The sequence below is a fragment of the Podarcis cretensis genome (genome assembly GCF_951804945.1).
Source record: "Podarcis cretensis genome assembly, chromosome: 1".
NCBI classification, from domain to species: Eukaryota; Metazoa; Chordata; class Lepidosauria; order Squamata; family Lacertidae; genus Podarcis; species Podarcis cretensis.
The window spans coordinates 64,173,016-64,200,562 of NC_137170.1; the positions used below are offsets into that span (position 1 = coordinate 64,173,016).

The 27,547-nt window shown below is 42.0% G+C and overlaps 1 protein-coding gene and 1 long non-coding RNA gene across 2 annotated transcripts in view; both read right to left on the reverse strand.

Moving 5' to 3' along the window:
• LOC307216712 overlaps positions 1-27,547 on the reverse strand; it is a 427,955-nt gene that overhangs the window by 249,196 nt on the left and 151,212 nt on the right. The gene's annotated exons all lie outside the window — the stretch shown is intronic.
• On the reverse strand, positions 1,281-22,323 carry SLC5A12 (solute carrier family 5 member 12). The gene is made up of 15 exons (XM_079967343.1): positions 21,905-22,323; positions 19,643-19,708; positions 16,770-16,821; positions 16,074-16,141; positions 14,904-15,058; positions 13,901-14,041; positions 13,126-13,255; positions 12,352-12,440; positions 11,069-11,181; positions 9,176-9,243; positions 7,825-7,911; positions 6,290-6,465; positions 5,039-5,142; positions 3,200-3,330; positions 1,281-1,654 (listed from the first exon to the last, which is right to left on the reverse strand). Exons 1-15 carry the CDS (start codon positions 22,259-22,261, stop codon positions 1,490-1,492), a joined length of 1,902 nt encoding a protein of 633 aa, XP_079823469.1. The 5' UTR covers positions 22,262-22,323; the 3' UTR covers positions 1,281-1,489.

Below are 27,547 nucleotides of genomic sequence, written 5' to 3' on the forward strand. Positions count from 1 at the left end.
TTAGCCCATGGGTAGGCAAACTAAGGCCCGGGGGCCAGATCTGGCCCAATCGCCTTCTAAATCCAGCCCACAGACGGTCCAGGAATCAGCGTATTTTTACATGAGTAGAATGTGTGCTTTTATTTAAAATGCATCTCTGGGTTATTTGTGGGGCATAGGAATTCATTCATTTCCCCCAAAAAAATATAGTCCGCCCCCCACAAGGTCTGGGGGACAGTGGACCAGCCCCCTGCTGAAAACGTTTACTGACCCCTGCCTATCTGTCAGGTGGTGGCAGGTCAAGTCAGGCTGGAGTTGCAGGACCTTGGACAGTTCCAGGCAGAAAATGTGGCTCTACAAAGTCTGGAGCTCAACTGAGGATTTTTATCTTTCTTGGCCCCTTTACCAAACTGTTCAAAGTCTTAAAAGGATACTTCTTCCTTTAAACCTAGCACTCCATTGATTTTCAGTATGCTCTGCCTTGTGGATTGCCTGCAAAGCTGCAGAGGTACAGAGGAATGTGAGGCCCCAGTATGAAGAAGCATCTACCTTGAAGGTGCTGCCTCTGGGAGGTTCCACTTCAGCACCAGTTGTGCAATTTGCTCCTGGCCAATGGAGGCTCAGGGCTTCCTTGCACAGGTAGTGTTGAGGTCTGGATCTGGGCACAGACCTAGTATGCACTGCTGCCCTTCCTAATCCAGTTGGTTCCTCCCTCTCTGCGTCAGAGACCTGTCAGCTGCTCAGAGCCTGAGGTCTAACAACAGAAATATAGAACCATTGTTTCCTGTATGGCAGGGTAAATCAGTGTGAAAGGGGACGTTTCAAAGTTTCCCTGCAGAGCTTTGCCACTGCTTTTAGGATTCTCAGTACAACCTCTCACAGCATTACTGAGCATTCACACAGCAGGAGTACTAGTAAATGGGTACATAGAATAATCAGGTCACCCCTTCCCCCCTGAAACAAACAATGTCGCCAAAGAGCTCAGTCATTGAAGATCTTTTCACAGCTTCTCTGATCAGCCATAATGGGAAAATCCATAATGAATTTTAAATCACACCAAATTCTGAAAGTACTTTATTAAGCAACCTATGGTACTCCAGAGGAAAAACTCTACAATGACACTGCAGTGGTCAGGAAATATGCATCAGTTCATATTTTAGAATTCCATGTTAGGATCAATGGGAGATGAATATCCAAGTTGCACCGACGAAAAATACAAGGCGATTAAAATAAAAAAAAACTTTGGAGCGTGCAGTTAACACTCTAAATTCTTCCTGAAAAACACACTTTCCATATTTTCTCTCGCCACATTCACCACCACTGAGTCTTAGAAAAAATTTCCATGTTATAAAATGACTTCTGAAAATAAAAATAAATGCACCTGCTAACCCTCTAAATTATAATTAAATGCCTCCTTGGCTATTCGTAGTACCACTGATTTGTTTTCCTAAAGTTTGGGCAATTCCATACCATTCCTATTGTTAGCAGGATGACCTTTTCCCTGTACATCCTAAAAGTAAGATTCCGTCTCTATGCTTGTATTAGTGTAGGATTTTTCACTTGGGTTGTAACCAGGTAAGTGACCCAGCATTTCTTTATTGAATCCATTTGCAAGGGCATCATTTGCTTCTGCCTTCTTTCCAAGACCTTTATGCAGATCATCTTCTGATCCCTCCTGAGAAATAATGTAAAAAGAAGAAGGAAGGACAGTTAAGTCAAGAAGTGGATTAGTTTCCATTCCCGCTTGTAATGGCCCCAACCGCATATGAATATGAGTATACAAGTACATACCAGAACTTTAGATTTGCACATTTAAAGTGGATTATTAGGAAGCTAAATAGCTCAGATGGTATAGTCTGAGACTCTTATGCTCAATCCCCATGTTGGTCCCTTCCAACCCTACAATTCTATGATTCTATAGCACTCTAGAACAACAAATCCACTTAAAACACACGAGTTTTTTGTGGTTTGGAAAGTAATGGGGAAATGCTCTGGGATGAACAAATGATGAATTTGCAAATAAGGACAAATGCAGGATGAATGGCCATTGTTATGCACACACACACACCCCATAAACAAATCAGAATGAACGATGAATAAATAGCTCATCTGGAGGGATCCTTATACATACAAAAAGGTCATAAACTGTCAGACAAGGATTGGGAAGCTGTAGAGGGAGCAGCTATGGAAACTGAGAGGGATGTGAGTGAAACCTGGGAGGGTGGGCTGATGCAAGTGAGTTCCTTTTCTGGCATATAAACGAACTGGTTGCACTGGCTTTCATATAAAACTACACATTTAAGAACCACAAAGAAATATTTGGGATAAAGCTTTTCTAGATATGGCTTGTGCCAAAAGTCTTTTTTTTGGGGGGGGGTATAGATGACATTCACCAACACCTATTTCTAGAAATATAGTTAAAGTAACATGACTGAAATATTCTATGAATATTGTATATTCCATGACGATCATATGCATTAGCAATTGCAATTTACAAAAAATAAAATAAAAACAAAGCTTAGCTTTTTTCGATTATATGTTATTTTAAGTGTTTTATGAGTAACAGATGAGTAACAGGTGGTGTAAATTTATGCTTGTATATGAATCATCATAAACAGGCCATTTTTTTCTAGAAAAAGAGGTGATAGATCTCAGTTCTGATGAGTTCCAGCTGAAAAAAAAGCCCCGATCCGATACTGGTTGGAAAACTGATGTTGCTGTCCAACATAATTATAGAACAATATGTCCTTTCCTGTTAACTCTGGAACTATGGGAGTGTTTGAAAATTGTCTCTTCCATCAGCAACCAAATTGCATTAAATATTCAACTGCTGCTGGGGGGTTACTCTAACGGTGTTTGTTTTAGCAGCAAGCAGCTGACAACACAATCCTCAATCTAGTATCCCTTCAGAAACCTGCCTCTTAGATATTTCCGTTCGGAAGAGTAGCATACTGGACCATATTGGCCATATTGCCATGAAATGTGCATTTCAATTAGCGCTGGCTCCCGGCTGATTGTGTTAACCAACCAACTGTACAAGTTTCTCATGATGGTGAATTGATCTGCTATACAGGTGGCTTTAAAAATATAAGTTCTGTTATCAGGTTTGGAAGCACATATTATAATAATGCACTCAACCTAAATGGGCTTGTGGGTTTAATGGAGTCCAGAGTCCAGCAATTTCAGGAAATATGGGAGGCTTATAAGGAAAGAGTCTCACGTGAAGTGCTTTGCTGTCATCATGGTCCACTCCACACCAGCACAAGTGTTTGCATTTATGAGACCAGAAGCAAAACAGGTTGCAGACAGGACGAATTAAGAGTGGCTTGATATCTTCTCCTTTATTTGGACCTTGGCAGAAGAAAGTAATAGTCAAGCATCTATCAAAATGCTGTTGTTTATTTTGTATAATAATATTCTATGCAAAACATTGATAATACGAAAAAAAACATAGATCTGTTCTTTTATAACCACACTGACTAGTCTAGCACAAAATGAAGAGAGTCCATGTTCCCCCAGTTCAACTAGGAATTTGGATTGGGGTGGGTTTTTTTTTTTTTTTGTAATGAACCTTATTTATAGAATTTGCATTCTGCCGTTAAACCTCAAGGTTCCTCTGCAGCTACATAATAATCTGTTAAAACACAGAGATCAATACAAATGTGCTTATCAACTTGTCAGTTTCAACTGCCTCTTTTAGCTTGATCAACCATTCTTTGATAATTGGAAATATTGCTGATTACCAGAAAAAGGCTAACAAAATGCTAGAGAAGAGCTAAGATCCTTATCTCCAACCTGGGCCCATGAGACTTTGCAGAGCTGCCACCACATCCACAGCCTAGTAGCCATGGTGGAAGTATGGGCAGGATGCTTGGTATCAGCAGCATCAGCAATGACATTGTCTACCTGGCCACCATTTTGCATTATCATATCTTGGACTTTTTAGTACACTATGTGGGTAGATGGGTGGGTGTGGGAATAGTGGCCATCCCCCTCACACACAAATGGTGGAGAATATTCAGATAAAATTCTGCAAAGTCGCCTTCATTTTCTAGGAGAACAAGAAAATGAAAAATGTCAAAAAAATTCTCACCAAAAAAATGAGTTCTGAGAAACTGAAGCTCAGACTGAAAGTTGAATCAGCCTTGAGAACATACAGCTCACTTAAATGCAAATCAGTCATCCTGTGCACTTCAAAGTGCACCCTCGTACTTACAGGACCACCTCTTCTGGTATGCCCCACAGAGGACCTTACGGTCTGCTAACAACACCTTGAAGATCCCGGGCCCCAGGGAAATTAGACTGGCCTTGACTAGAGCCAGGGCTTGGAATGCTCTCCCACAAGAGACCAGGCCCTGCGGGATTTGACATCTTTCTGCAGGACCTGCAAGATGGCACTGTTACACCAGGCCTTGGGACAGGATGCAGTTTGACTTACTTTCCTTTGTATAAATCAAGCCTGAAGGAGGCCCCAACCCGCTCTCAGGTCCTTGTATGATCAGTGGAAACAGTTAGAATCATAGAATCATAGAGTTGGAAGAGACCACAAGGGCCATCGAGTCCAACCCCCTGCCAAGCAGGAAACACCATCAGAGCACTCCTGACATATGGTTGTCAAGCCTCTGCTGGTCCTGTTGGTCCTGGCAATTATTATCTCTGTTGGTCCTGTTGGTCCTGTTGGTCCTGGCAATTATTGGTCCTGGCAATTATTATCTCTGCTGGTCCTGTTGGTCCTGGCAATTATTATCTCTGTTGGTCCTGGCAATTATTAACCACTCTCAATTCCACCCTGATACTTGCCAGCTGCCCGCATTTTAACTTGTCTCGATTAATTTTAAGATGTATTTTAATTAATTGATGTCTGTTTTTATGCTTATTGTGTTGTTTTTATGATGTTAGCCACTCTGAGCCTGGCCTCGGTCAGGGAGGGCAGGATACAAATAAATTATTATTATTATTATTATTATTATTATTATTATTATTATTGGAAAGCTAGTATCAATTTTGTAGAAGAAAACAATGTCAGAGTCTGGACCACAAAAACCAGTAAAGAACTGACCTGTAACCAAACTGATCAGAAGCCCCGCAGCAATACATCCAAGACACCCAACAGCACTATAGTAAAGATAGGAGAGAGAATACCACGTCTCTGCCAGATGTGGCCTAGGATGATAAATTTGAGGGTCAGTCAATATATATGACCACTTTGAGCAAGAATTGGTTAATTTATCATACCTTCGAATTCCTAGCTCCAGAGAAGAATGACCACCATTGTGCAACACTCACAGGCAAGGGCAGAAGACTCAGCAGAAGCCCATGTTTTACAGAAGTATGGACAAATCATTATGGGGCAAAACAATCATTATGGGGCAAAACAAAAACAACCCACCATAATTCATGGGGTGGGAGGTGGGGAGATGATCCAAATAGCCTCATAAAAACTCGATGGCATTTTGTAAATGTCCCCAGTGCTGCTCATTGAAATAAATTGAGAAATCCAGGATTTTAATATAGCTGGGGATTGAGCACAACAAAATAGTAGCAAAGGGAAGAGTTGCACTTTCTAATTACCGTATTTTTCGCCCCATAGGACGCACCGCCCTATAGGACGCACCTATTTTTTGGGGGGGGGATAAAGAAAAAAAATTATCCCCCCCCCCAGGCACGGGGCTGGCGTGGGGGAAGCCCGAGCTTCCCCCGACCCCAGCCCCCAGAACAGCCTGCTATCCACAAGCCTAGGGAGCCGCGCCCGTCTCCCCAGGCTTGCGGACAGCTGTGCGAAGCCCGGGCGCGCTCTTTGGCGCGCCCGAGGCTTCGGAATGCAGGCAGCTCCGCGCAACCCTCTGGAGCCCGGCACGGCGGAATGCAGGCAGCTCTGCGCAACCCTCCGGAGCCCAGCGCGGCTTGGCGCCGGCCTCCGGAGGGTCATGCAGAGCTGCGCAGAGCCCGGGAGTGCAGGCAGCTCTGCGCAACCCTCCGGAGCTTGGCGTGAAGCCGCGCCGGCCTCCGGAGGGTCGTGCAGAGTTGTGCGGACCCCGGGAGGGCAGGCAGCTCTGCGCGACCCTCCGGAGGCCGGCGCGGCTTCACGCCGAGCTCCGGAGGGTTGCACAGAGCTTCCTAAAGCCTGTATTTGCCCCATAGGATGCACACACATTTCCCCTTCATTTTTGGAGGGGAAAAAGTGCATCCTATAGGGCGAAAAATACGGTAAACTATTCTGTAGCCAACCACATTTGCTTAAAAACTACTGCTAATCACAGTTGTCTCCATATTGTAGCTTGGAAGGAGAGCAGCTGAGAGAGAATCTTACCTGATGGGAGATGAGGTAGGGAACATAGTGGGTACAGTCTCTGTATTATTGACAATGCACTCAGCTGTGGAGAGGTATAATGGAAGGGCCTTTGCAGCTGGAGCAGGGTACACAAAAGCTCCAAAGCCAACCCAAAATGCCAAGGTGATTCCAGTAAGGAGACCTCCCAAAGCACCCTTAAATCACAAAAGAAAATTAGACATACACAGTATTATTGGAGAGTCACAGGGTAAAGTGCTTGCCAGCATTACCAGCTGGAAAAGGGATTGCTCATCTCTGGAGCACATTTTCAGTGTCATCTCCATATCACAATGGGAAATAGACCAAATCCTAAACCCTCCATGGGTCATGGATGATATCAAATAACCCAAATTCAAAGGAAAGAATTGGGAGTACCCTCTAATTGCACTTCCGGTTCTTTCCTTTTCCTTTACAGCTCAGCTTGAACTTGGGCTGGGCTGCAAAAGAAGATACCTGCCCAAAGTGGGGCATGTAATCCTATACTTTTACCAGGAATTGGCTGCCTTGGAAGCTCACAATCAGGAACTTGCAAACATAACTGACTCCTGCAGGCCTGCAGATGAACAGATCAGTGCTGCCATCAAGCCTGGCTGCACTAGGGAGTTCCTAAAATCCCCAGTGCAGCTGATCACAGCAGGGCTTGTTATCAATGTCCATCAGCTGATCAGCAATAATAGCAAGCCCTGCTTTCAAAGAAGAAGTGGGATTGCATTTGAAGGTGTGGCTTGGGGAATACAGCCAGATTAGGTCCCCAACTAGTGCTAATATGAGCCACAGGCTTGACGGTCCCCCATGGCTAATATATAGGATGTACTACAAACCTTAACCATACAGAATTAACCCTCTCAGTGGTCTGCTTGGTGAAATGATGTGTTTATGGGGGGAAACTAAATGATAACCAGGTTATTGTATGTTTTTTTTTTCATATGCAGTGTTTGCTAGGTTTTGCACCAGCACTAAAACCAGTAATAACAGCAGGCCAATCAGTCAGTGTTACTCAGAAATCAGCTCCACCAAGCTTTTCCTCTCCTTCCTTTCCAGCAACAGCTACTCCACCAGGATGCAGCAGAGTATTAGTAAGGAAGCAGCTCTGCTGCAAATCCAGCTCCATCTGGCTGCTCCTTCCATCATCTATCACCCAGCAGCAAGCATTCCGTCAGGTTGCAACACAGAGAGAAATGGAAAGTAATGCCACAGATAGACCGCCTTTTGGCTTCCTCTGATTCTAATCCAGCTGGTCACTGTAAGAACTTTGAAACTAAGATCTAATGCCTAAATTGGCCTCTTCTTTTCCTGCCTCTTCCCTCTCAATCCCTTTTCCATTTTGTGTTTTATGTCTTTTAGATTGCCAACCTGAGGGCACAAACTATCTCATGACTGATTGCTGTAAGATGCCCTGGGAGAGTTTTCACTGAAGAGTGCGGTAAAAATTGCTTTAATTGGTTGATTGATTGGCAAGAACAAATACTGTAAGTGAAATGAGCTGTCTTGAAAATGTGATTCTTATTACTTACTTTCCAGTTGGTACAGGGGAAAATGATCCCTAGTGTAAATAATCCTAGCATAGGTCCCCCGCACATCCCATGAATGCTAAGTGAAGCCTGTTGAAAGGAAGCACAAAAGATGCTTTAGAAAGCTATTTATTGTCATCAAGTGTCTCTGCAGCATCCTTCTATAATGGTTCTTTCAATTTCTTATCTCAGAGAACATGCTTTTTCTATTTCTTCTTTGTGTGCCATTTCTTGACAGACTTAAAAAAATAAATAAATCTGTTTACAAGTTTTAAAAAAGGAGTTCTTATATTTCCTCTATAAATAGTAAGGTATGGAAGGGGAATTAGCTTTTTGAATCAATACATTATGGCAGCGCATTCCACCCTCAACTAAATAGGTGCCCCTAATGTATTCTTGATATAAGAATCAGTGTGGATGGATGGAAGAGGAGTGTGTGGCTTTGGCCCCACCCACTACTCCTGCAGCCCCAAGAGAGAATGCAGCCTTTATGCTGAAAAATATTCTCCACCTGTGGCTCTCCAGATGTTGTGGAAATACAATTCCCATCATCCCTAACTGTTGACTTTGCTGGTTGAAGCTGATGGGTGTTGAAGTCCAGCAATATCTGTGAGCCACAGGTCTGCCACCATTAATCTAAAACAAAGGAAGCATGATTTCTCCCTCTCCTTCATATGCAACATTTAATCAATAGATCAAAATTTAAGAAATCACATGCAATGATTTAATCAATCAATTATATCATTAAGCAACTAATAATTTCCTTAATTGGCTAGCAGTTCTAATAGCATGTTCCTCGAGACCCAGACACATGCCTGAAAGCATGTAAAAATAATCTTTCTGAATATCCTGTGTGCATTGAGGAGGCCCTGTGATGGACATGAGGGAGAGCACTCCCCAGGGTCTAACTTGCAATGCCAACAGTTTGCTTGTTCAAGGGCAGACCCTACAAGTTGAAACGATACTGGAAAATCCAGCCCGTTGTTACACACGAGGGTTGCTGGACTGGGTATTTGCTCATATCTCCAAGGATCCCATTTTGTTTCAACATATTCGGACTAAGAAAAAGACTGGATCTTAGTTTTGACCAAATAGAAGAGTGATATTTCATCCTGCTTATCCACACAAGGAAAAGAATTAATGCAGAAAAGAATGTGGGCAGGGGTTCCTAGTAGCAGCAGACCCGTGGGTATGTGGAGCTCCCTTTGGGCTGGAGCTCTCTGGTCTCTTCTGTGGTCAGACAAACTTTGTGTACTAAAGATGCTGGATTGTCACTTCTCATGGGAGAGAACACAAATTCCTGATACACGCAGGGGCTCCAGTTCATACCAACCATCTTAAAATATGTAGTTACCTGCACAACAGGACCCATGAACGATGCTGCTACGGCCATGGAAGTACATATCACTCCAAATACTATGCCTGAAAAAGAGTTGTGCACCATCATCAGCTATGGCCTCGAACATTTAGATCACTCTTGTGAGATTTTTAACCCATGAAAGATCTCCATGATTCTGAACCTGTGTTCTGCAATCTGATATATGCCCATTTGGGGGTCTATTCATTTGCTTACTCTGCTTACTGGTGTCAGTACTAAAGGATGCCCTTTGCTTGGAATTCTCTTCCAGACAAGTCATCTATGACATTTTTAGAACATGGGGAATAAAAACCTTCAAACTTCAATTATTCATCGTTAGAAGCCAACGCGGTTAATTCTGCAGCTTAATTCTGAGTGTGTATAAACGTTCTTATCCTCATCTTTATAGAAAAAGATAATCTGTATTCTTCTTAAAGCTCTTAACATCTCACAGTGTCAATAACATCTGTATGGAAAGCTGAAGCTTAATATGAACAAAACCACATCCTATCGAATTCAGAGACCGTTGAGTAGCTCTTTGACTGTGTGACAGATTTTTCATGGTATGAATTTCAGATCAACACAATGCAGTGCTGAAAACTGCTGTGCATGATACCTCAATAGATCAAGGACGGGCCCTCTAGATGCTGCTGGCAATAACTTCCACCATCCTTGACCATTACCCAGGCTGTCTGGAGCTGATGGAAACATGGCTCTGACAACATCTTGGAGGGTCCCAGTCAGATGCAATAGATGAAGGTTGCTCTGAGCTACTTATAGAACATAAACAGATCTTTAGTTTGTATAGCTCAGGACCATCTATTCCTACTTAACAATGCCTCTCCAAGATCTTCCCAAGGGTACAGTTGGAAATATTTTTAATTGGACATGATAGGGATAGAAACCCAGACCTTCTAAATACAAAGGATGAGCTATGCCATCAAGTTGTGCTTCCTTTCATCTGCTGCTTTGACAGAAGCAGCACGGACACCATGTAGCAGTGGAGCACAGATCTTTCTTTAAATGTACCATGGGATAAAAAGTTCAGCCATCTTATTAGCCTAATCTTATGTTGCACTGGCATCAGGCCAGACATTTATTTTTTTATTTGGTCTATTGGGTTTGCTTCTTTGCTTGTTTCAGTTCACTTTCAAGGCCGGCCAATGGCCAATTAAGTCATGTGTAAATTAATTAACTTTTGCAAATGAGGAATGGGTCCCCCCTCCCCCGGTCAAGAATATAAGAGCATAAGAAGAGCCTGCTGGATCAGGTACAAGACCCACCTAGTCCAGCATCCTGTTCTCACAGTAACCAGGTGCCTCTAGGAAACCTGTAGGCAGGATTTGAGCACAAGAGCACTCTCACTCCCTGTGGTTTCCAGCAACTGGTATTCAGAAGCATTCCTTCCTCCAACTATGGAGGCATAACCATCATGGTTAGTAGCCATTGATAGCTCTCTTCTCCATGAATTTGTCTAATCCTCTTTTAAAGTCATCTAGGTCGGTAACCATACTTGCCTCCTGTGGGAGAGAGTGCCATAGTTTATGCACTGTGCAAGGAAGTACTTTCTTTTATCTGCCCTGAGCATTCAGCTTCATTGGATGTTCTTGAGTTGTAGCGTTTTCTCCATCCGCTTTCCACATGCCATGCATAATTTTATAAACTTCTATCAATGTCACTTCTTATTCACCTTTCTTCTAACCAGGGTTTCCCAAACGTGGGTCTCCAGCTGTTTTCGGACTACAATTCCCACAATCCCTGACCACTAATATATTGGAATCATGCAAATGACCTGTTAATTTTAGTAAGAGGAGCGCTTTGCCCACTAGATCTAGTAGCATATTTGTGGTCTTACAGTTCAGAAGAATCAAATCCATTTACTGTACCTACATAAGCCTTTGCTGACCCAAGTGCTTGTACGTTCAGAGAGGTTTGGTAAGCAGTGCTTGACAAAATCTTCAAATGTGACAGTTGCCAGAGCATTTATACTTGCAGCCACAGTGCTGTGAAAGTGAAAACACACATTGTGAGAACTTTGGCTGCATCACAACCACAAAAGAACATGAGGAGAGCTATCAATGGCCTCTCCAGTCCAACATCCTGTTTTCACAGTGGCCAGTCAGATGCCTATGTGAAGCCTGAAAGCAGGACCTGAGCACAACAGCACTCTTCCCACTTGTGATTCTGCCATTCAGAGGCACACTGCCTCAGATAATGAACAGATAACATGGATATTGTGGTTAGTAGCCACTGATGGCCTTGTTGAATTTCTCTAACCCTCTTTCAAAGCCATCCAAGTTGATGGCCATCACTACTTCCTGTGGGAGCACATTTAGCTACAGGTCCCAGAGTGGGTTGCACTGCTATGAAGTATGCGGTTTGGATATTAACAATCCTGAGTGCTGATTCACACAACTCTGAAAACTAGGAATGTCTGTGTGAGAGGAGAACTTAATATGCAGGTTGCAATTTTACATCACCTCTGCTTGAAAGCCTTTTTAGTGGTATGATAAGATGTCATTCTACATGAAACAGAATGCGGAGCATCAACACAATCACTTCACCATGATTCCCCCCCCCCCCCACACACACACCTAAAAATAAAAAAATACATCAACTCAGAGGGCACAAGGTTGACAACTCCAATCTACCCCCACCTCCCCTGCCAGCCTATTCAGACTGGTACCTTTTGTCTCCAGCTCTTGTCTGATTTTTACTCTTCACAAACACCTGACTGACACAGTATCTTCCACCAGAAATAGACAGGGAAGTAGGAGTGACATATTTTCCCAATGCCAGCTTAACTTTTGTGCATGCTCATCTATGTTTCCTGACACCGGAGGTTCTTTTAATATGAAAATCACTGTTTGATAGTTTGGTACCTAAGAGATCATATTGTGGTTTGTTGATAGGATGAGAAAAAAAATATGTGGAAATCTGCTTGCCAGAGCACATGACAAGCTCTGTGCTGGATTGCATACGAAAAGACAAAGCACTGCAGCATTTCATTGCAGGGACGGAGTTGGCAGAGTGAGAGAAATGATGCGGCAGATTCGAGAGCAGCAGCCCCACCAACACTAAACCCCTGTGCGATGCTCTGCTTGGTATGCCTCCATTAAAACCGAGTGCAGCAGACAAAATGTGAATAAAGGCAACCCAGTTAAAACACAGACCTTAATGTTCCACTGAAGGCACATGCAACAAATAATCCTGGTAGTCCAGGGGTTGTGGAAAAGATGATCATAACAAAATACGGCATTAGCTGGATGGCAGAAAAGAAAGGAAGGAAGGTTAGGAAAGTTTATTCACTCCTCTATGGCACAAAAAGCTGTTCTGTGGGGACCCTACAAAGCAGAGTCTGTCAATGTTGATTGTTATTTAATGGTTGTTTCCCACCCCCCCCCCCCATGTTTATAGTGGTTCTTGTTTTTAACTGTATTATTATTTATTAAATTTCTAGAATGCCCTTCATCTGAAGATCACAGGGTAGTTTGCCATATTAAATATAATGTGAGGTGAGGTGATGCTTAACCAATCTGAAATATCTTTTCAGTGAGGCAATATAACCTGGTACAAAACATTTGATATACAAATAACAGTGAAAAATATTACATTACAATGTTTTTAAGCAGAGGGAGCATTGCAGGAGGTTGGACTAGATGACCCTCGGGTTCCCTTCCAACTCTGCAATTCTATAATTCTATTATTCTATCCCATTTTCAGCATCACCCCTCCTAAGAGCCTTCCTGGCATGATGTGTATCTGCCCTCATTTGGCGAGAGTACCACCAAGCCTGACCCTCTAGCAACATTTAGAAGTACAGTTTTAGAAGTGCAGCAAAGAGTGAATTTCAGTAAGGGAAACAACAAGATTGAGATGTGTATTTTCGGATACATCCAATATTAAAAATGTCACATTGCATTTACGTATCTGATTGGTTGCTGTACCTGATCTGGTGCTGAAATAAAACCAGCTGTCCAAGGATCACAGGTCTGGAAATGGGAATACATCACCAATCCTGAAAGGACTGCACATGTCAGGATGACCCACAGCCCCAGTAAATTTAGATACAGTGCACTGAAGAGAGAAAAAGAGAAAGGGGTTATGTGTCTTAAAAAATAAGTCATTCCTGTTTGCTACTTAAAAGAAAGAAAGAATAAGATGTGTCCAAAAACTATGAGTGCCCCTTTTTCAAAGATTGTGGCAGTCATGTTGGCTGTATGTACATGAGTGGCGTACACTAATTCATAGAAAATATACAAATTCCAGTCTGGTTTCTAACCCAGCTTTGGTCTCCTTGGTGGATGACTTGTGCTGGAAAATGGATGAAGAGAGTGAAACCCTCTTGGTTTTCCTGGACCTCTCAGTGGCTTTTGTTAACATTGACCATGGCATGCTTTTGAATGACTGACTGGGCTGCACTTAGGAGACACCCATGATACAGGGGGCCCAGTGCTTCCTGGGTCACAGTGAGTGGTATTGAGAGACTTCTGTTCTATCCCATGGCCTTTAGACTATAGGATGCCTCGAGGTTCCATTCTGTTAACAACAAGAATGGAACATCTTGTACAGTAAATAAGATGAGTGCACCCCCTCCACCCTCATATGTTTTCTTAGAAATTTGCAGAAATAGTTGTGCATGCTTCTCCGCATAAATGGGCAGTTGCCTGTATGTCGCTTTAGTTATGTTCCAGTTTGGAACTAAATTTAATGCCTACTTACGCCTTGGCATGCTTTTCGGTTTTGCAGGAAATGCATCTTTGCATTGTGGACTGATTGACTCCATAGATTCCTAACCAGGTAAATGTCCCTCCTATGGCAATTGTCCAAAAGGTATGTCTTCTCAGGGGATCAACATCAAAGCTACATAAATGAGACACAATGGTGATAACACATTTAGCCTCCACACGTCACACCTTAAGTTAGTTTAGGATGCTGCAATCCTGGAGACAGTTTGAATACTTAGATCCCTTTTACTTAAACTCAGTTGAAAAAGCATCACTATATCTAGGAATACAGCAGCAAGGTCTCTGTAAATCCACATACACAATCCCTTCCTTGATTATTATTATTTGAGGGAGGGACTTCAAATATGAATTGACTCAACATTTAAACAACATTTTCCCAGCTATTATACCTCAAATTATTAATGGAAAAGAAATACACATCTCCCCAATGAAACAGACAATGAGCTGGATCCTGACTTAAGGCGGTATCCAATTAGCATGTCTCATAAGGATTTCTGCTTGTGAAATGGGATTTCCCCCCATTTCTCTGTGTGCACCCTGTGCTCTCCCCAAAACTCCTCTGGAGAGCTCCCAGGACACATTTAGGAGGGGGGAGAAGGGGAAGTCTTGTTGTGCAAGTGGAAATCCTTGTGCTGAAGTTTTAATAATTTAAATATGAGTTTTAGTGCGGCTGCCCCTGTTCTATGGACCAGCATTCCTTTCAAGATATGACAGGACCACACTATTTGCAGTTTCCAGAAATGATTGAATGTCATCAGTTCATTTTTTGTTATTTTCTGTGCCATTTTAAACTTTTTAAATCTGTTTTTATTACCCAAGGTACTCCACAACACTCCTCAGTACCTTTCAGTATCCAGTCTGTCCATATACAGTAGACAATGATAGACTCATCCTTGCTGGCCACTCTTAACAATACTGTTATTGACAAAGGAACAAACACGTCCATAGATCTGAGTATGAGAACCCATTCTGCTTACTCAAATATAGTGAGGCGTGAGCCATTCTGGGCATCTTCCCAAATGTTTGTGAGGCCCCCATTCTTAATAGTTCCTTGAACCAATACTGTTACAAACCCAATCACCATAACAATAAGTTGAAAGGCATCTGTCCAGACGACCGCTTTTAATCCGCCCTAAGACAAAGAGAAAGAAAATATATGTACTTTGTGTTTATTACAGGAAGAAGCCCAATCAAAGTTCAGACCTTAGCAAGATCTTGTCATGTTGAAAACCAATTTAGTGAGGAAAAAGAGGGAGGAAAGAATGAAATTAGTGTGATACTGAATTCTCAAGAGGCTCTGCTATTTGCTGCAAAAGGTACCATTTCAGGAAGGTTTAAAAAATGTGTATTTGGGATTTTCACACCTTTTCATAACATTCTGTTCAGCTAATCAACTAGAAGGACACACCTGTTCAATTATATTTAGAAATAAGTCCTATTTTGTTCCATCAGACTTACTCCAAGGTAAGGGCTCTGGAGAATTGCTACCTATGTGCAACTGCGTAAGACAGGGGTGCATAACCTGTGGTCTGCTAGATGTTTTTGAGCTGCAATTCCCATCATTCTTGGTCATGCCAGCTATGGCTGAAAGAGTCCAAAAACATCTGAAAGGCCACTCATGTCCTCTTCCCCCAACATAAGGATATATGAAAGAATCACCTTCTTTGTATCAGCAACAGCACAATTTTATTCCTATGGACTCAGAAAGATGTGTCACTGTGTTCAGCGAAGCTTAATCCCAGGAAATTGTGATTAGGATTCCATCCTCTGATTATGGGGGAATGTGTATTACTCAATAATAACAATAGCAATAATTTTATTATTTATACCCTGCCCATCCGACTGAGTTACCCCAGCCACTCTGGGTGGCTTCCAACATATATAAAACATTAAGTCTTCCCTATACAGGGATTGTAGGCTATATTGAAATTTATCACTTACTTGTTTATCTGAACCAAAAGACTTCGTCCATGCCCTGATAATTTCACGGAGTATTTTGAAACAAATTATGATGAGAAATTAAAAGTTCTCCTTTACTGTGCACAAAAGCACAGGATCATTTTTTTCTCACTAACATAAATATGAATCCAAATTATAAAATCCTTGTTATATAAGCTTTTGAGTTGAACTGTATGTCAAGTACATACCAGGGTACAGTAGAAGGTGCAAACAATTCCTGTTGCAAATACTGAGCCCCAAAGATTAAATCCAGTCACTGCAAAACCAAAGGAAATAAAATTAGGCAAGGTTTATCTAAAGACACGATGAAATCTAAAATGTATTATTTTAGATAATAAAGAAAGACACAGCTTTTATTTATCTGTTTCCATTACCTCCTTTTACATCCTTTATAAGAGAAGTTCGATTTTATTGTTTCTCTGAATGATGCATACTATTTGCAGAGAATTCCTTACTCTGGTGAACAGACCAAATCTGGTTTAGAAGCTAAATGATGGAGTGTCAGACCGCCTAAGTTGATAGCCTTTCGAGGGACATCAGTTTGTCCTTGTTCACATTACACATGACATTAAGACAGAAGGGTGCAAAGGGAGAAAGTATCAAAGTACATGACATGGTGTTAGATCATTATGCTAAACCGGGACCTTTGCCAAGACCTTGAGTAGCACGTTCAGCGCACATCTCCTCCGGTTACTTTTTAGCAAAAGGAAAACCTAGCAAATAAATAACATGATCCTGCATAGAAAAAGGGTGAGAGCTGCCAATTGGAAGGTAACAGGAGCAGACATAGATCTTTTCAGAGCATTTGGTGTTCACATTTCTGCTTTACAGTTCTTGCATTGTGACAATTGGCAAAGCTCTAGCATGCTGGCCTGGACACTCACCTTGATTGAGAGCCAGGGCTGGAGCATAGACGACTACTCCAGTGTAAAGAATCTGCAGAGGATCAGAAAGAATATGAAAAGGGCAAACTGGAATCTTGGCTAAACCAGTTCTAAATAGACAACGGTCCATAGAAAAGAGCCAAGGCTAATAGATAAGCAAAACAAAGGGCACAGGGATTCTTCGCTGCACCAGATTCTGTGGTTCCATTCATATAAATATATTCACTTCGGCCAGCACTGATGCACACACACAAAGGGGAGCATGTATTAATGCATGCATGCGAATACAGAGATAAGTTATTTAACACAACTTCTCTCACTCTTTTTTATCATCTCAGTTCATCACATTTCCCAAATTTATATGACTATAGCCAGTGAGTTGCTTGCAGTGCCAGTGATCTAAATTTGATTCCACCTGAGCAAATGGCTATTCTGCTTATAGCAATGAATATTTACAGCAGTCTGAACTGCAGTGTTGAGCAGTGACTAAAGAGCCAGACTCATCTGGGCCAGTAACCCATCACTCAGTCTAGCCCACTTCCATAAAGGTGCTTTGAGGGTGAAAGGTGAGAGAGGACCATGCACACTGAGCTCCTTGCAGGAAAGGTGGGATCAAAAATTAAGTAAATATTGATCATAATAACACTTAAAAGGATTCAGAGGGATTTGGAAGAAAATGTATTGTGGCTCCTTAAAGACTAAGAAAGACTGCATTCCTAGCCCACTTACTTGGGAGTAAGGCCCATTGATAAAAATGGAATTGCTTCTGAGTAGAGATGGTTAGGCTTGCACTTCAGTTGACCACCTCAGGGAGGTTTATACATATACAATTATTAAAACTATAAAACACAATAACCCATCAAAACCAGCATTGAATGCAGACCAAGGCAACAACAGAAAGTGGTCTCTCATTACAAATGGGCAACACTGATCAACTGTCCTCAGCTGCCTTTGTGGAAAGAGATGTCTTTAGCTAGGGTCAAAAACCATACCATGTAGATGCCAGCCATTTTTCTGGTGTGAGAGAGTCCCATAATCAGAATGCCAATTTGGGAAACATTTGGCCATTACTCCTGGCAACATTCATTGCAAGTTGCTTTTAACTTAAACCTTCAGAGTATATGTCTTTAAAGAAACATACCTAGGCATACAAAACCACATTTCATTTTGTAGTATCAGTGATATGAAATAGTATTAAATGCATGAGCAGATGGGGTGGGAGCTGGGGCAGTCCTCACTTGACCTTCCAAAATCATCTGCTTACTGGACAGGAGAAGGGGGAAGGACAAGGTGGCAGGCAGATCATCATGGTTCAAGGACACCAGTGGATCAAATCCTGCCAATGCATTTCCACTGCACAGACCTCTCTACCATCTTGCCCCCCTCCCTTCTGATAAATGGCATATTCACTATCAGTGCAAATTTGGTGCTTCTGCCAATGTATCTGCACAGCAGCAACCTCCTTGCCACCTCCCCCCTTCCTCCTGTTAAGAAGCTGCGACTCAGCTGTCAAGTGAGCTCCATTATCCCACTGTGCCATCTGCTACTGATTAAATGATACAAATATCCAACATAAGTGTTGTTCAGAGTATACTCATTGAAATCAGTGGACTTCAGTGAGTCTAGTCTTCATTGGGTATCACCCATAGTGTCACACCAGGTAAGTTAGTACCTCGCTCTGAACTGGATTTGACAGTTCTGTAGAATTCTCCAAACAATACCTAAACGTTTTGTAAGGTGAGCAGTTCATCTAAGTCTCAATGCATTGCTGGTGCTATCGAGTTGCATGGAATTCATTTGGAAGGTGGAATTGTGTTGGGAAACAAGAGAGTTCCCTGAATAGACATCTGTATCTGGTTATCCACTAAGTAAAGTCAATTAAGCTTTGCACTTGCTTTGCAAACTACCTTAGACATCAACAGAATCCTTCTATGCTGGCAATTTGTGACCCATGTGATTTGTGAAGATTACTCTTGGATTCCTTCCAGGAAGTGGCTATTACTGCAATGTTAGGGAACATTCTTAGAAGCTGCCATGCAATTCTAAGGAGAAAAGGGAAGGATGTTCTCTTTATAGCACACAATGTGCAAATAATGCCAGATGTTCCCTGCTGTGCTGAAGCAAGCCATACTGTTTCTCCTCAGGATGAATCTTAAAACAAATAAAAAGTCATTAGTCTGTCAGGCTCCTGGCATTGAGCTTGCATGAAGCACGGTCTGCTTTTGGACATGAGTGTAGTCTTTGACAACAGTGGAATATTCCACATTCTGGGCAGAAACTTTGAGAGATCTGCCAGAAATTTCCATACAAAATACATTGTGTCCCTGGGAAGAAGGAGCTGGTGGTTCTTTCCTGGCTTGATGCAGGAAGTTCACTGTTCCTTTGCTCCTGACATGCGGCTGGAAAGCTAATGTATCTAAAATACTTTGAGCACCCCAAAGGTGCTACATAAATGCAAAGTAGGATGATCATGTTGATCAGTTTCCATCAGTTGGTTCCAGTAGGCCCACTCTCTGATTTAGAAAGAGGAAATCTTCTTGCTGTATGCAGAATTCCATGGCAACCCGAGGACAAGGAAGAGTTAGACTCAAATGATGCTTTCTACTAAAAAGAAAACCATTAAACCCCCAGAGAAATAATATTGTGGACATGATCATTTCCAAATAGTAACCTAGGGTCCAGAATTGCAAGAACTTCCCATCCTCATCTAAGATAGAGACACTCTCCATGCACATATGAATGTTCTCAGTCACATCCTGTGTCAGCTGTTTCAAAGACAAAAATGGGCAAAAAAGAGCCATACATACCAGATCACCTCCACACTATTTAGAAACCATGACATATACCACTCATTGAAATGTAAAATGTCTTACCGTTTGCACTATATAAATCATGGTTGCAGCCATGCGAACGGGCTTGTTAAACCTTAACTCCAAGTACTATGAGAAATGATGAACAGAGTAAATGCAACACGTATTAAATCATATTTGATATTACTCAATAAACAAAATCATATATGAAACAGTACACATATACAAAACAGTGTAATGCATATTTCAATTATGTCAAAGTGTGTTCATTAATCTGAATGGATGTGGATTGCTTTTTTAAAAAAAATCTCTAATGGTGTCTTAAGGGATTTAATGTCCAAATCAACGCAACCAAAGTAGATGTGATATGGGATATGCATGATTAACAGCCCTACATACCAGCTTTAAAGATCAGGGAGATGATGGGTTGTTTTTTTTTGGGGGGGGGTTGAGTCAGTTTTTAAACTTACTACACAGAAACCCATTCCTTCAGTATCAATGTTGTGTGTGCCTTTTATCTGATAAGCACATAAGAACATGGGAAAAGAAAGGCTTTTCTCCCTCTCTTTATATTAAAACGTGATGTGGGACAGACAAAGAAAGCACATCTTGGCAGAGCATAGTTAAGTTTTGGAATTTGCTTGCACAATATGTCATACTGGCCACCACTTTAGACAGCTTTAGAAGTAGATTAAGTGAATTCATGGAGGATAAGGGCCATCAGCATCTACTTGTGACAATGGTAATATTGCACCAGCATCAGAGACAGTGTGCTGCTTAATATCCATTGCTGGAAACCACAGGAGGAGACAGGGCTGTTCTTCTCAGGTTCTGCTGGTGAGCTTCCCATTGGCTTCTGGTTGGCATTGTGAGAACAGGATGCTAGACTAGATTGGTCTTCAGCCTCATCCAATAGGACTTTACTTATGTTCTTATGGATATCCCACGTCACATCTAGTTTGGCTTTACAGCAGTTCTGTACCTACATATTTAAACTGTCTTTACCCATCGTGTTGCACCGCCTGAGGCAAAACAGGTAGCAATCACCTTCCCCCCAAAGTCTTGCTTATCAGAGTTGTGCATGAGTTCTTGCTGAAGTCACTTCTTCTTGCTTCTCTTGTGGCAGGCAGGTGGGTGCTGCCTGCTGTGGTGCCCGAGAAGTGAGGAGAAGTGCCATGTCTCCTCACTTTTCCAGCAGCAGCAACAGGGGCGGGCAGAGCACTGTATTGACACTGCCTGAGGTGGCTACCACAGTCTACCTCAGCCAGCCTTGCTACACCCTATATCAAGGATCTGATACTACATATCCATATTTAAGTATGGATACAAGCTGTCAGCTATATCACAACACTCAGCTACAGAAATTTTACACTTTGTAGATCTATCTATCTCTTTATTCCAAACAACTAAACCTATATAATGTTCATAGTACAGGAAGTATCAAAAATAGCTGTTCTGAAAGAGAATCATTATTGATCTGGCATCCAGGCAAGGCCTATTTGTGTACATTTTTTATTTTTAAAAAATCTTGCAAATAACCATATCTCATTCTTTCCAGGTTTATAAAACCGTTTCTTTAATGTGCCATATCTTAAGATATTCATTCACTGAAGGATATTCCTTATTCTTTCATTCTGCTGTTTTATGGATTCTCACAGCCCATAATAAAATTGCCACAACAAACCCTTAATAACCTTTATCAATAAAAAAAGGGTTTTTCATCAGAACTAGAAGCCTATTTAAAGTTACCTAAGGCACAGACCTATTTATTGTCATTACAGTGATACCTCAGGTTACAGATGCTTCAGGTTACAGACTCTGCTAACCCAGAAATAGTACCTTGGGTTAAGAACTTTGCTTCAGGTTGAGAACAGAAATCGTGCTCCTGCGACACAGCAGCAGCAGGAGGCTCCATTAGCTAAAGTGGTGCTTCAGGTTAAGAACATTTTCAGGTTAAGAACAGACCTCCAGAATGAATTAAGTTCTTAACCTGAGGTACCACTGTGCTGATTTTGACATACCATATTAATCTAGACCAGCCACTGCCAATCTGATACCCTCCTGACAACTCCTACCAGCCCCAGACAGAATGGCCAATGGTCCGAGATGATGTGTGTTGCAATCCAGCTACACCTGGAGGGTAGCAGATTGGAGGCAGCTGATCTAGACAGGTTGACACCCTCCATGCTGAACTTGGCAGGCAATGCAATTTAGGATTAGAATGTTTAAAAATCAGTATTGATGTTGTCACAATGCCTTCAGATTTCCAGATATAATGTCAAGATCCATGTCTTGACGGAAACAACTTTTGTAAAAAGTTCTTACCTCATAAGTGCTTGTGATGCCAGATCTGTAGAACACAGGTAGGAAAAGTTCTGAAGTACAAATGATGACAAACATATATGCGAGGAAGAACAGAATGAAGGAAGCCCCATGCCGATACACCTCAGCTGGCGTTCCCAGTACAGTCACTGCTGACATGAAACTAGCAGTGAGTGACAGAGCTACTGGTCCACAAGTCATCTGCCTGCCGCCGACTAAGAAGTCATTGGAAGTGGTTTTTTTCCTCTCTGTGATTGCAAAAAAGACTCCTATGCCAGAAGAAATGAGAAAGAGTGCTGCAAAGACCACATAATCCCAGGCGACAAAATTGTTGACCTTCGGAGGGATGAAGGAGGCCATGGTGCTAATGCGTGGAGCTCTAGTCAAATCTATTTGTCCCTTTGTTCATTTAAGAGACTGAGCCTCCAAACGAGACAAGAAATGCCATCTCCATGATGTGATGATTTTATATTCTTAAAATCGAGAGTACAATCCAGGATGCAGCAGAAACTTCAGATTTGGTTCACTCGAGAGTCGTAGGGATTTATTGTACAGACAGGATTAAAGGGACTAACTGATACTTTCCGTGCAATTATTACCTGTCTTGTCAAAGAAGTGTTCAAAGCTCTGTGAAATAACGGTTTGAAAGGAGGAATTCAAGGATTCACACCCTTTTTATCTGACAAGCTTTTTTATTTCGGGTTAAACATTACTCAAACAGACTGACTAACATCCAGATTGGTCAGCATTTCACGCAATAAATTAGGCGGCCATCAAACAGTATGTTGAAATTGCTGTATGTGAGCATTGTAAGCTTTGTGACAATGTGAGAGCACTCACTGAGTTTAAGACACAGAGAGATATGAATCTGGATTTGAGAGTGGCCTGGCACTTGAGCTGCCCTGTCACATATGGAAGAACTTCTCTTCAAAGGAGGGACTCCTATCCAGCTAAGGTACCAACTGGCAGAAGGGGGAAAGAGAAGCCAGTGCTGGACCCAATAGCCTTGACTAACTACTGATCAGTTGCAAATGCACCCTTTCTAGGGAATGCAGAGGAGAGGGCCATGGCAGGTGTCCTGGCTGTAACTCAATGATTAAGGTTCCTGCCTAAATCTTTAATATTCAAATCTGTATGGTAAAAAGGCAAGGCAAGGGTTAAAAGGAACAGCATGTGACATGCATGAGCAACACACCTCCCTGCCCTTTGCTTTTAAGGGTGGACACAGGTTTAGTGTAGCAAGTAAAAGAGGCATCTTTGGACTGCGCAGGCAAATGAGCACTCCTCCAGGCAGGCTTGGCCTGAGATGTTTGTACAAGCCAGCACTAGCATCTCTGTTTCCTAGGCAACTGGGAGAAGACATTGCCAGGTCTGAGCCAGACTGGTCACCCAGTGCCGCCTCTGCAGGTTCAGCCCCACCGACAAGATATGTCAGAAGCGGTTCCTGGGCAGAAGGGGGCTGGACAGAAGCCTCTGGTGGTGTAGGGGTGGGTCGCCTCTCAGACAATCTACTTCAGGCATAGGCAAACTCGGCCCTCCAGGTGTTTTGGGACTACAACTCCCATCATCCCTAGCTAACAGGACCAGTGGTCAGGGATGGTAGGAACTGTAGTCTCAAAACATCTGGAGGGCCAAGTTTGCCTATGCCTGATCTACTTGAGTATTCCCATGGACTAGTTAAGGCCTTTTGCTGTGAGCTACTGTATGTCTAGTAAGTGAAACACAGTTGCATGCACCCTATACACTTACAGCAACCCTTATAACACTCTAGCAGTCATGGATTTCCCCCAGAGGATCCTGGGAAGTGAGGTTTAAGATGGCTGAGAGTTGTTAGGAGAACCATCACAGAGCTACAACTCCCAGCACCTTCAGCAAACGACAGTTCCCTCAATTCTCAGCGGGGGGAGCAATGACTGCTAAAGTGGTATATGAGGGTCTTAAATATATGGAGTTGACATGATAAAAATGATAGGCGTCTATTCAGCATGAGACCTGTTGTGATTGCACCTCCTGGTCCCATCCTGTATGCACCTTCAGTAAAAGGCCTGAAAGAGTCTCAGCTCCTGCACCTGTATATGTGTGCAGTTAATGTTCCTGTATTTGCATACTCTAGAATAGGCAGAGATCACAGGAACGAGGACAGAATGTACATGCTTTTGTACAGCACATGTGTTGGCCTTTCAGATCGTCTACCAAGCACATGTAACAATGAAGCTAGAGGACATGAGTTTGTGTGAGTCTCTTTTGCCCTCTGCAGGCATTCAGATCAAATGTCTGAACAGGACTATTCTCTCCAACACTTCACAGATGAAAACCAAGATACCCCTGGTCTCACATCAAAGGTCTGAGCTTCCACAATTTCATGTTGCCATCCTGCCATTTCTGAAACAGGGCATGTAAGCAGACTGAGCAGATACAGCTTACTTTTGTAAAGTCTAAGAATGCTGCACAGCCTATTTCAGGCATCCCCAAACTCGGCCCTCCAGATCTTTTTTGGGACTACAATTCCCATCATCCCTGACCACTGGTCCTGTTAGCTAGGGATGATGGGAGTTGTAGTCCCAAAACATCTGGAGGGCCGAGTTTGGGGATGCCTGGCCTATTTCATTGCACAGACAGTCTGGTTGTACTTACTATAGAATAACTGCGTTCAGCAACGTCATACAATTTGGATGGGTGGTTCTGGGATCTGGAAAGGAAAATGTGTGCTGGGATTTTGTGTGGATTTTGCATGCCCACACTTGCAAACTGATTTCATCTAACCCCACCCCCCACCCCGCCAGGGGAGGGAGCTGAACCCTTAAAAAAGGGAAGGTCTAACCAATTCATATGATTTGAAAGAGCCAGAAAACAGGGACTGCCCCTCAAGAAAAACATGTTATGTAACATGCTTCATCCCTCCACTTGCAACATTGCAGCTTGCAAGAACTATGTGGTTAGCTGAACATGTGTGTAGTAGAGGTCATGCTCACGTGGTCTGTGAGCTCTTGACTCTGTGGTTGCACAATTAAGAGCAGTGAGAGGGATTAAGGGGAAGAGGAGGAGGAGGAATCAGTTGGTCAGCCTATCGCCTTCCTCCATCTCACCCCACCTACTTCCTTGTAAAATGCCTCTTGCTTGGCAACCCTCAGTCATTCACACACAGACACTCTCTGCCCTTCCTTCCACCATGGAAGAATTGGATCTTAGCCCAAATGTTTTGCTTCTGCCCAGTTGAGGCCTGCTTCTTACTAAGGCAATAAACATTTTCTGAGCTGGACCATTCCTAGGTGCGGGGGCTCACATAGTTGAGTTCTCAATGTGTGGAGTAGCAGAAGAAAAGTAGATGTTCAGAAGATGACTAAGAAACCAAAGCCTTTCTTCCTGAGGTTTCATTTTGCTACGTGAAAGGATTTTTTAAAATTGATTGATTCATAAGTAGCTGCCTGAAGAAATGAGCTTAGCCAAGAAATGAGCTGAACAACTCACTGAGAACTTGATTTATCTATACCTGCTTACATAGCTAGGGAGCTAGCTAGCTAGATGATAGATAGATAGATAGATAGATAGATAGATAGATAGATGATAGATAGATTAGATAGATAGATGATAGATAGATAGATAGATAGATAGATAGATAGATAGATAGCTATGGTTACTGCCACTGAAAATGAATTTTGCATCATTTGAAGTGATTCCACCAACACCAAGTTCACATTACAATCAACAATTATGGCTTAGGAAAATTGTAAAGCAAATGTTTTATGTATGACAAGCCATTATTTTTAATGTAAGTTGCGTAATGTTCAGAATGATGAAATATAGATACAACCTACCTGGTGGTGGTTGTTTTTTTAGTTTAATACATTTTTCTGAGGAATAAATTTCATGTGGCAAAATATAACTTGATTTGCTAGTTTTTTCCCTTGGTGCAGTGCCTGCCTCAGTTACATTTTAATTTCTAAAGGTGCATAGGTTCTTCAACTCGTCTAGCAGAAAACAGTCTGGAAGGAATTATTGCACTGGAGGCATTCCCCACCTCACCCCAGTGTTAATATTAAAGCAGGAAAGTATGGTTAACAACTTATAGAGAAGCCTGGCAGTAGTAATGCCATTCCATTACACCAAGGAGGTCTTCAGGCCAAATACCAATTGGGATTTGTGAGGGAACATTAACTTCACAACCCTCACACAAAGAGTTCTGTTCTTGGACAATGAATGTCACGTTGAGCTCAGTACAACTAACCGTATTGTCAGAAATATTGATTAAATATCTTAATAACAAATCTGAGTTCTTAGGCTGGTATAATGAAGGGATCTCTATTTCAACAGAAGAGTAAACATATATTTGTGGCCTTTTGGTGATTAAAAATCACTCCCTTTTAATAGTAAACTCAGATAGTAAGTGCCAGCAGAAATGAATCTGAGATGAGGCAAAATGATGCTTGGGGAAACCCTGAGGATCCAGAAGTACAAAAATCTTCCTCCTTTTTTAAACAACAACCAAAACCTTCAGCAAGGAGTAAGCATGTTCAGTAGCCACAAAATATTGGGTATCAGTTGGAAAAGAAAATCCGGTAGGAAGATTCTGTTACTTAGTTCACTGATCTATGTCTTTTAGGGCCAAACTAGATATAGCATGAATTGCCTGATTGCTCTTAATGGGCATTTTTAAAATTATGCAAATAGTAATCACAGGGGAACCTGAGCAGCCTCAGGACTGTGGGGCAGGGTTTAAACATTAACCTCCTTTAAAGGGTTAGGTTTATAAGTTATTAAAGATATACTATTTCTTTATGTACACTGTAGGTTTGGGGGTGTTGCTGTTTCAATGTTGCATTGTTGATGGTTTTTTAAATTAAAAAAATAGCCATTCATCACCCAGTCTTTGGTTATGAGCTGCCTAAGAAATTAGGAAAATAAACAATGAAAAATGATGAAAAATTAAAGGATAAAAATGTCTTCTGGGAACCTTCTGGCTCTGAAACAAGAAAATATATCTCCTGAGTGTGTTGCTACGGCTTGAACTGAACAATAGAATTTATTCATAGTATTCATTTCCAACGCCTCACATATTCCATCTTTTAGTAAAATACTTGAGCCTCAAGGACCATTTGTTCTAATCTTGTAATTAGTTCAGTGAATATAAAAACTGTGCCATTTCTTTACCTTCCAGTAAGCTAATGCTTTCTGAGGTTTACCCCCACAATTATTGGTAAATGTGCCTTCACGTAAAAGGAATCCTTATCACTGTGTTAATGCATAACCAATATCTCAAGTCAATTGGAAGAGAATATCTCAGGTGCAGCAATAGGGAAGTAGGAATGTACGATTTGTAAGACCCCCAACATGTTGTGCAATGAACAGGGTTTAACAGTAAAAACGATTAGATGTCCCTCGCACAAGCAATTGGGGCTGACTTTCAAATGTCCCTTGTTTACTATCTGTTTTTAGATTTTCTTGATAACTCAGTTCTGGGCGAGACCAATTGTAACTAGATTCACATAGGGTAGACTTTCCATACGTCAGGAAAATTCATGACATGTTGTCAAGGCTTCCGGAAAGCTATTCCGGTTGCAGCAAGAGCAGAGAAAACCAGGAGAGTCCTTTTTAATGAGTTTATTCGATCATAATAGCAAGAGACAAAAGAACATGCAAGCCTTAACA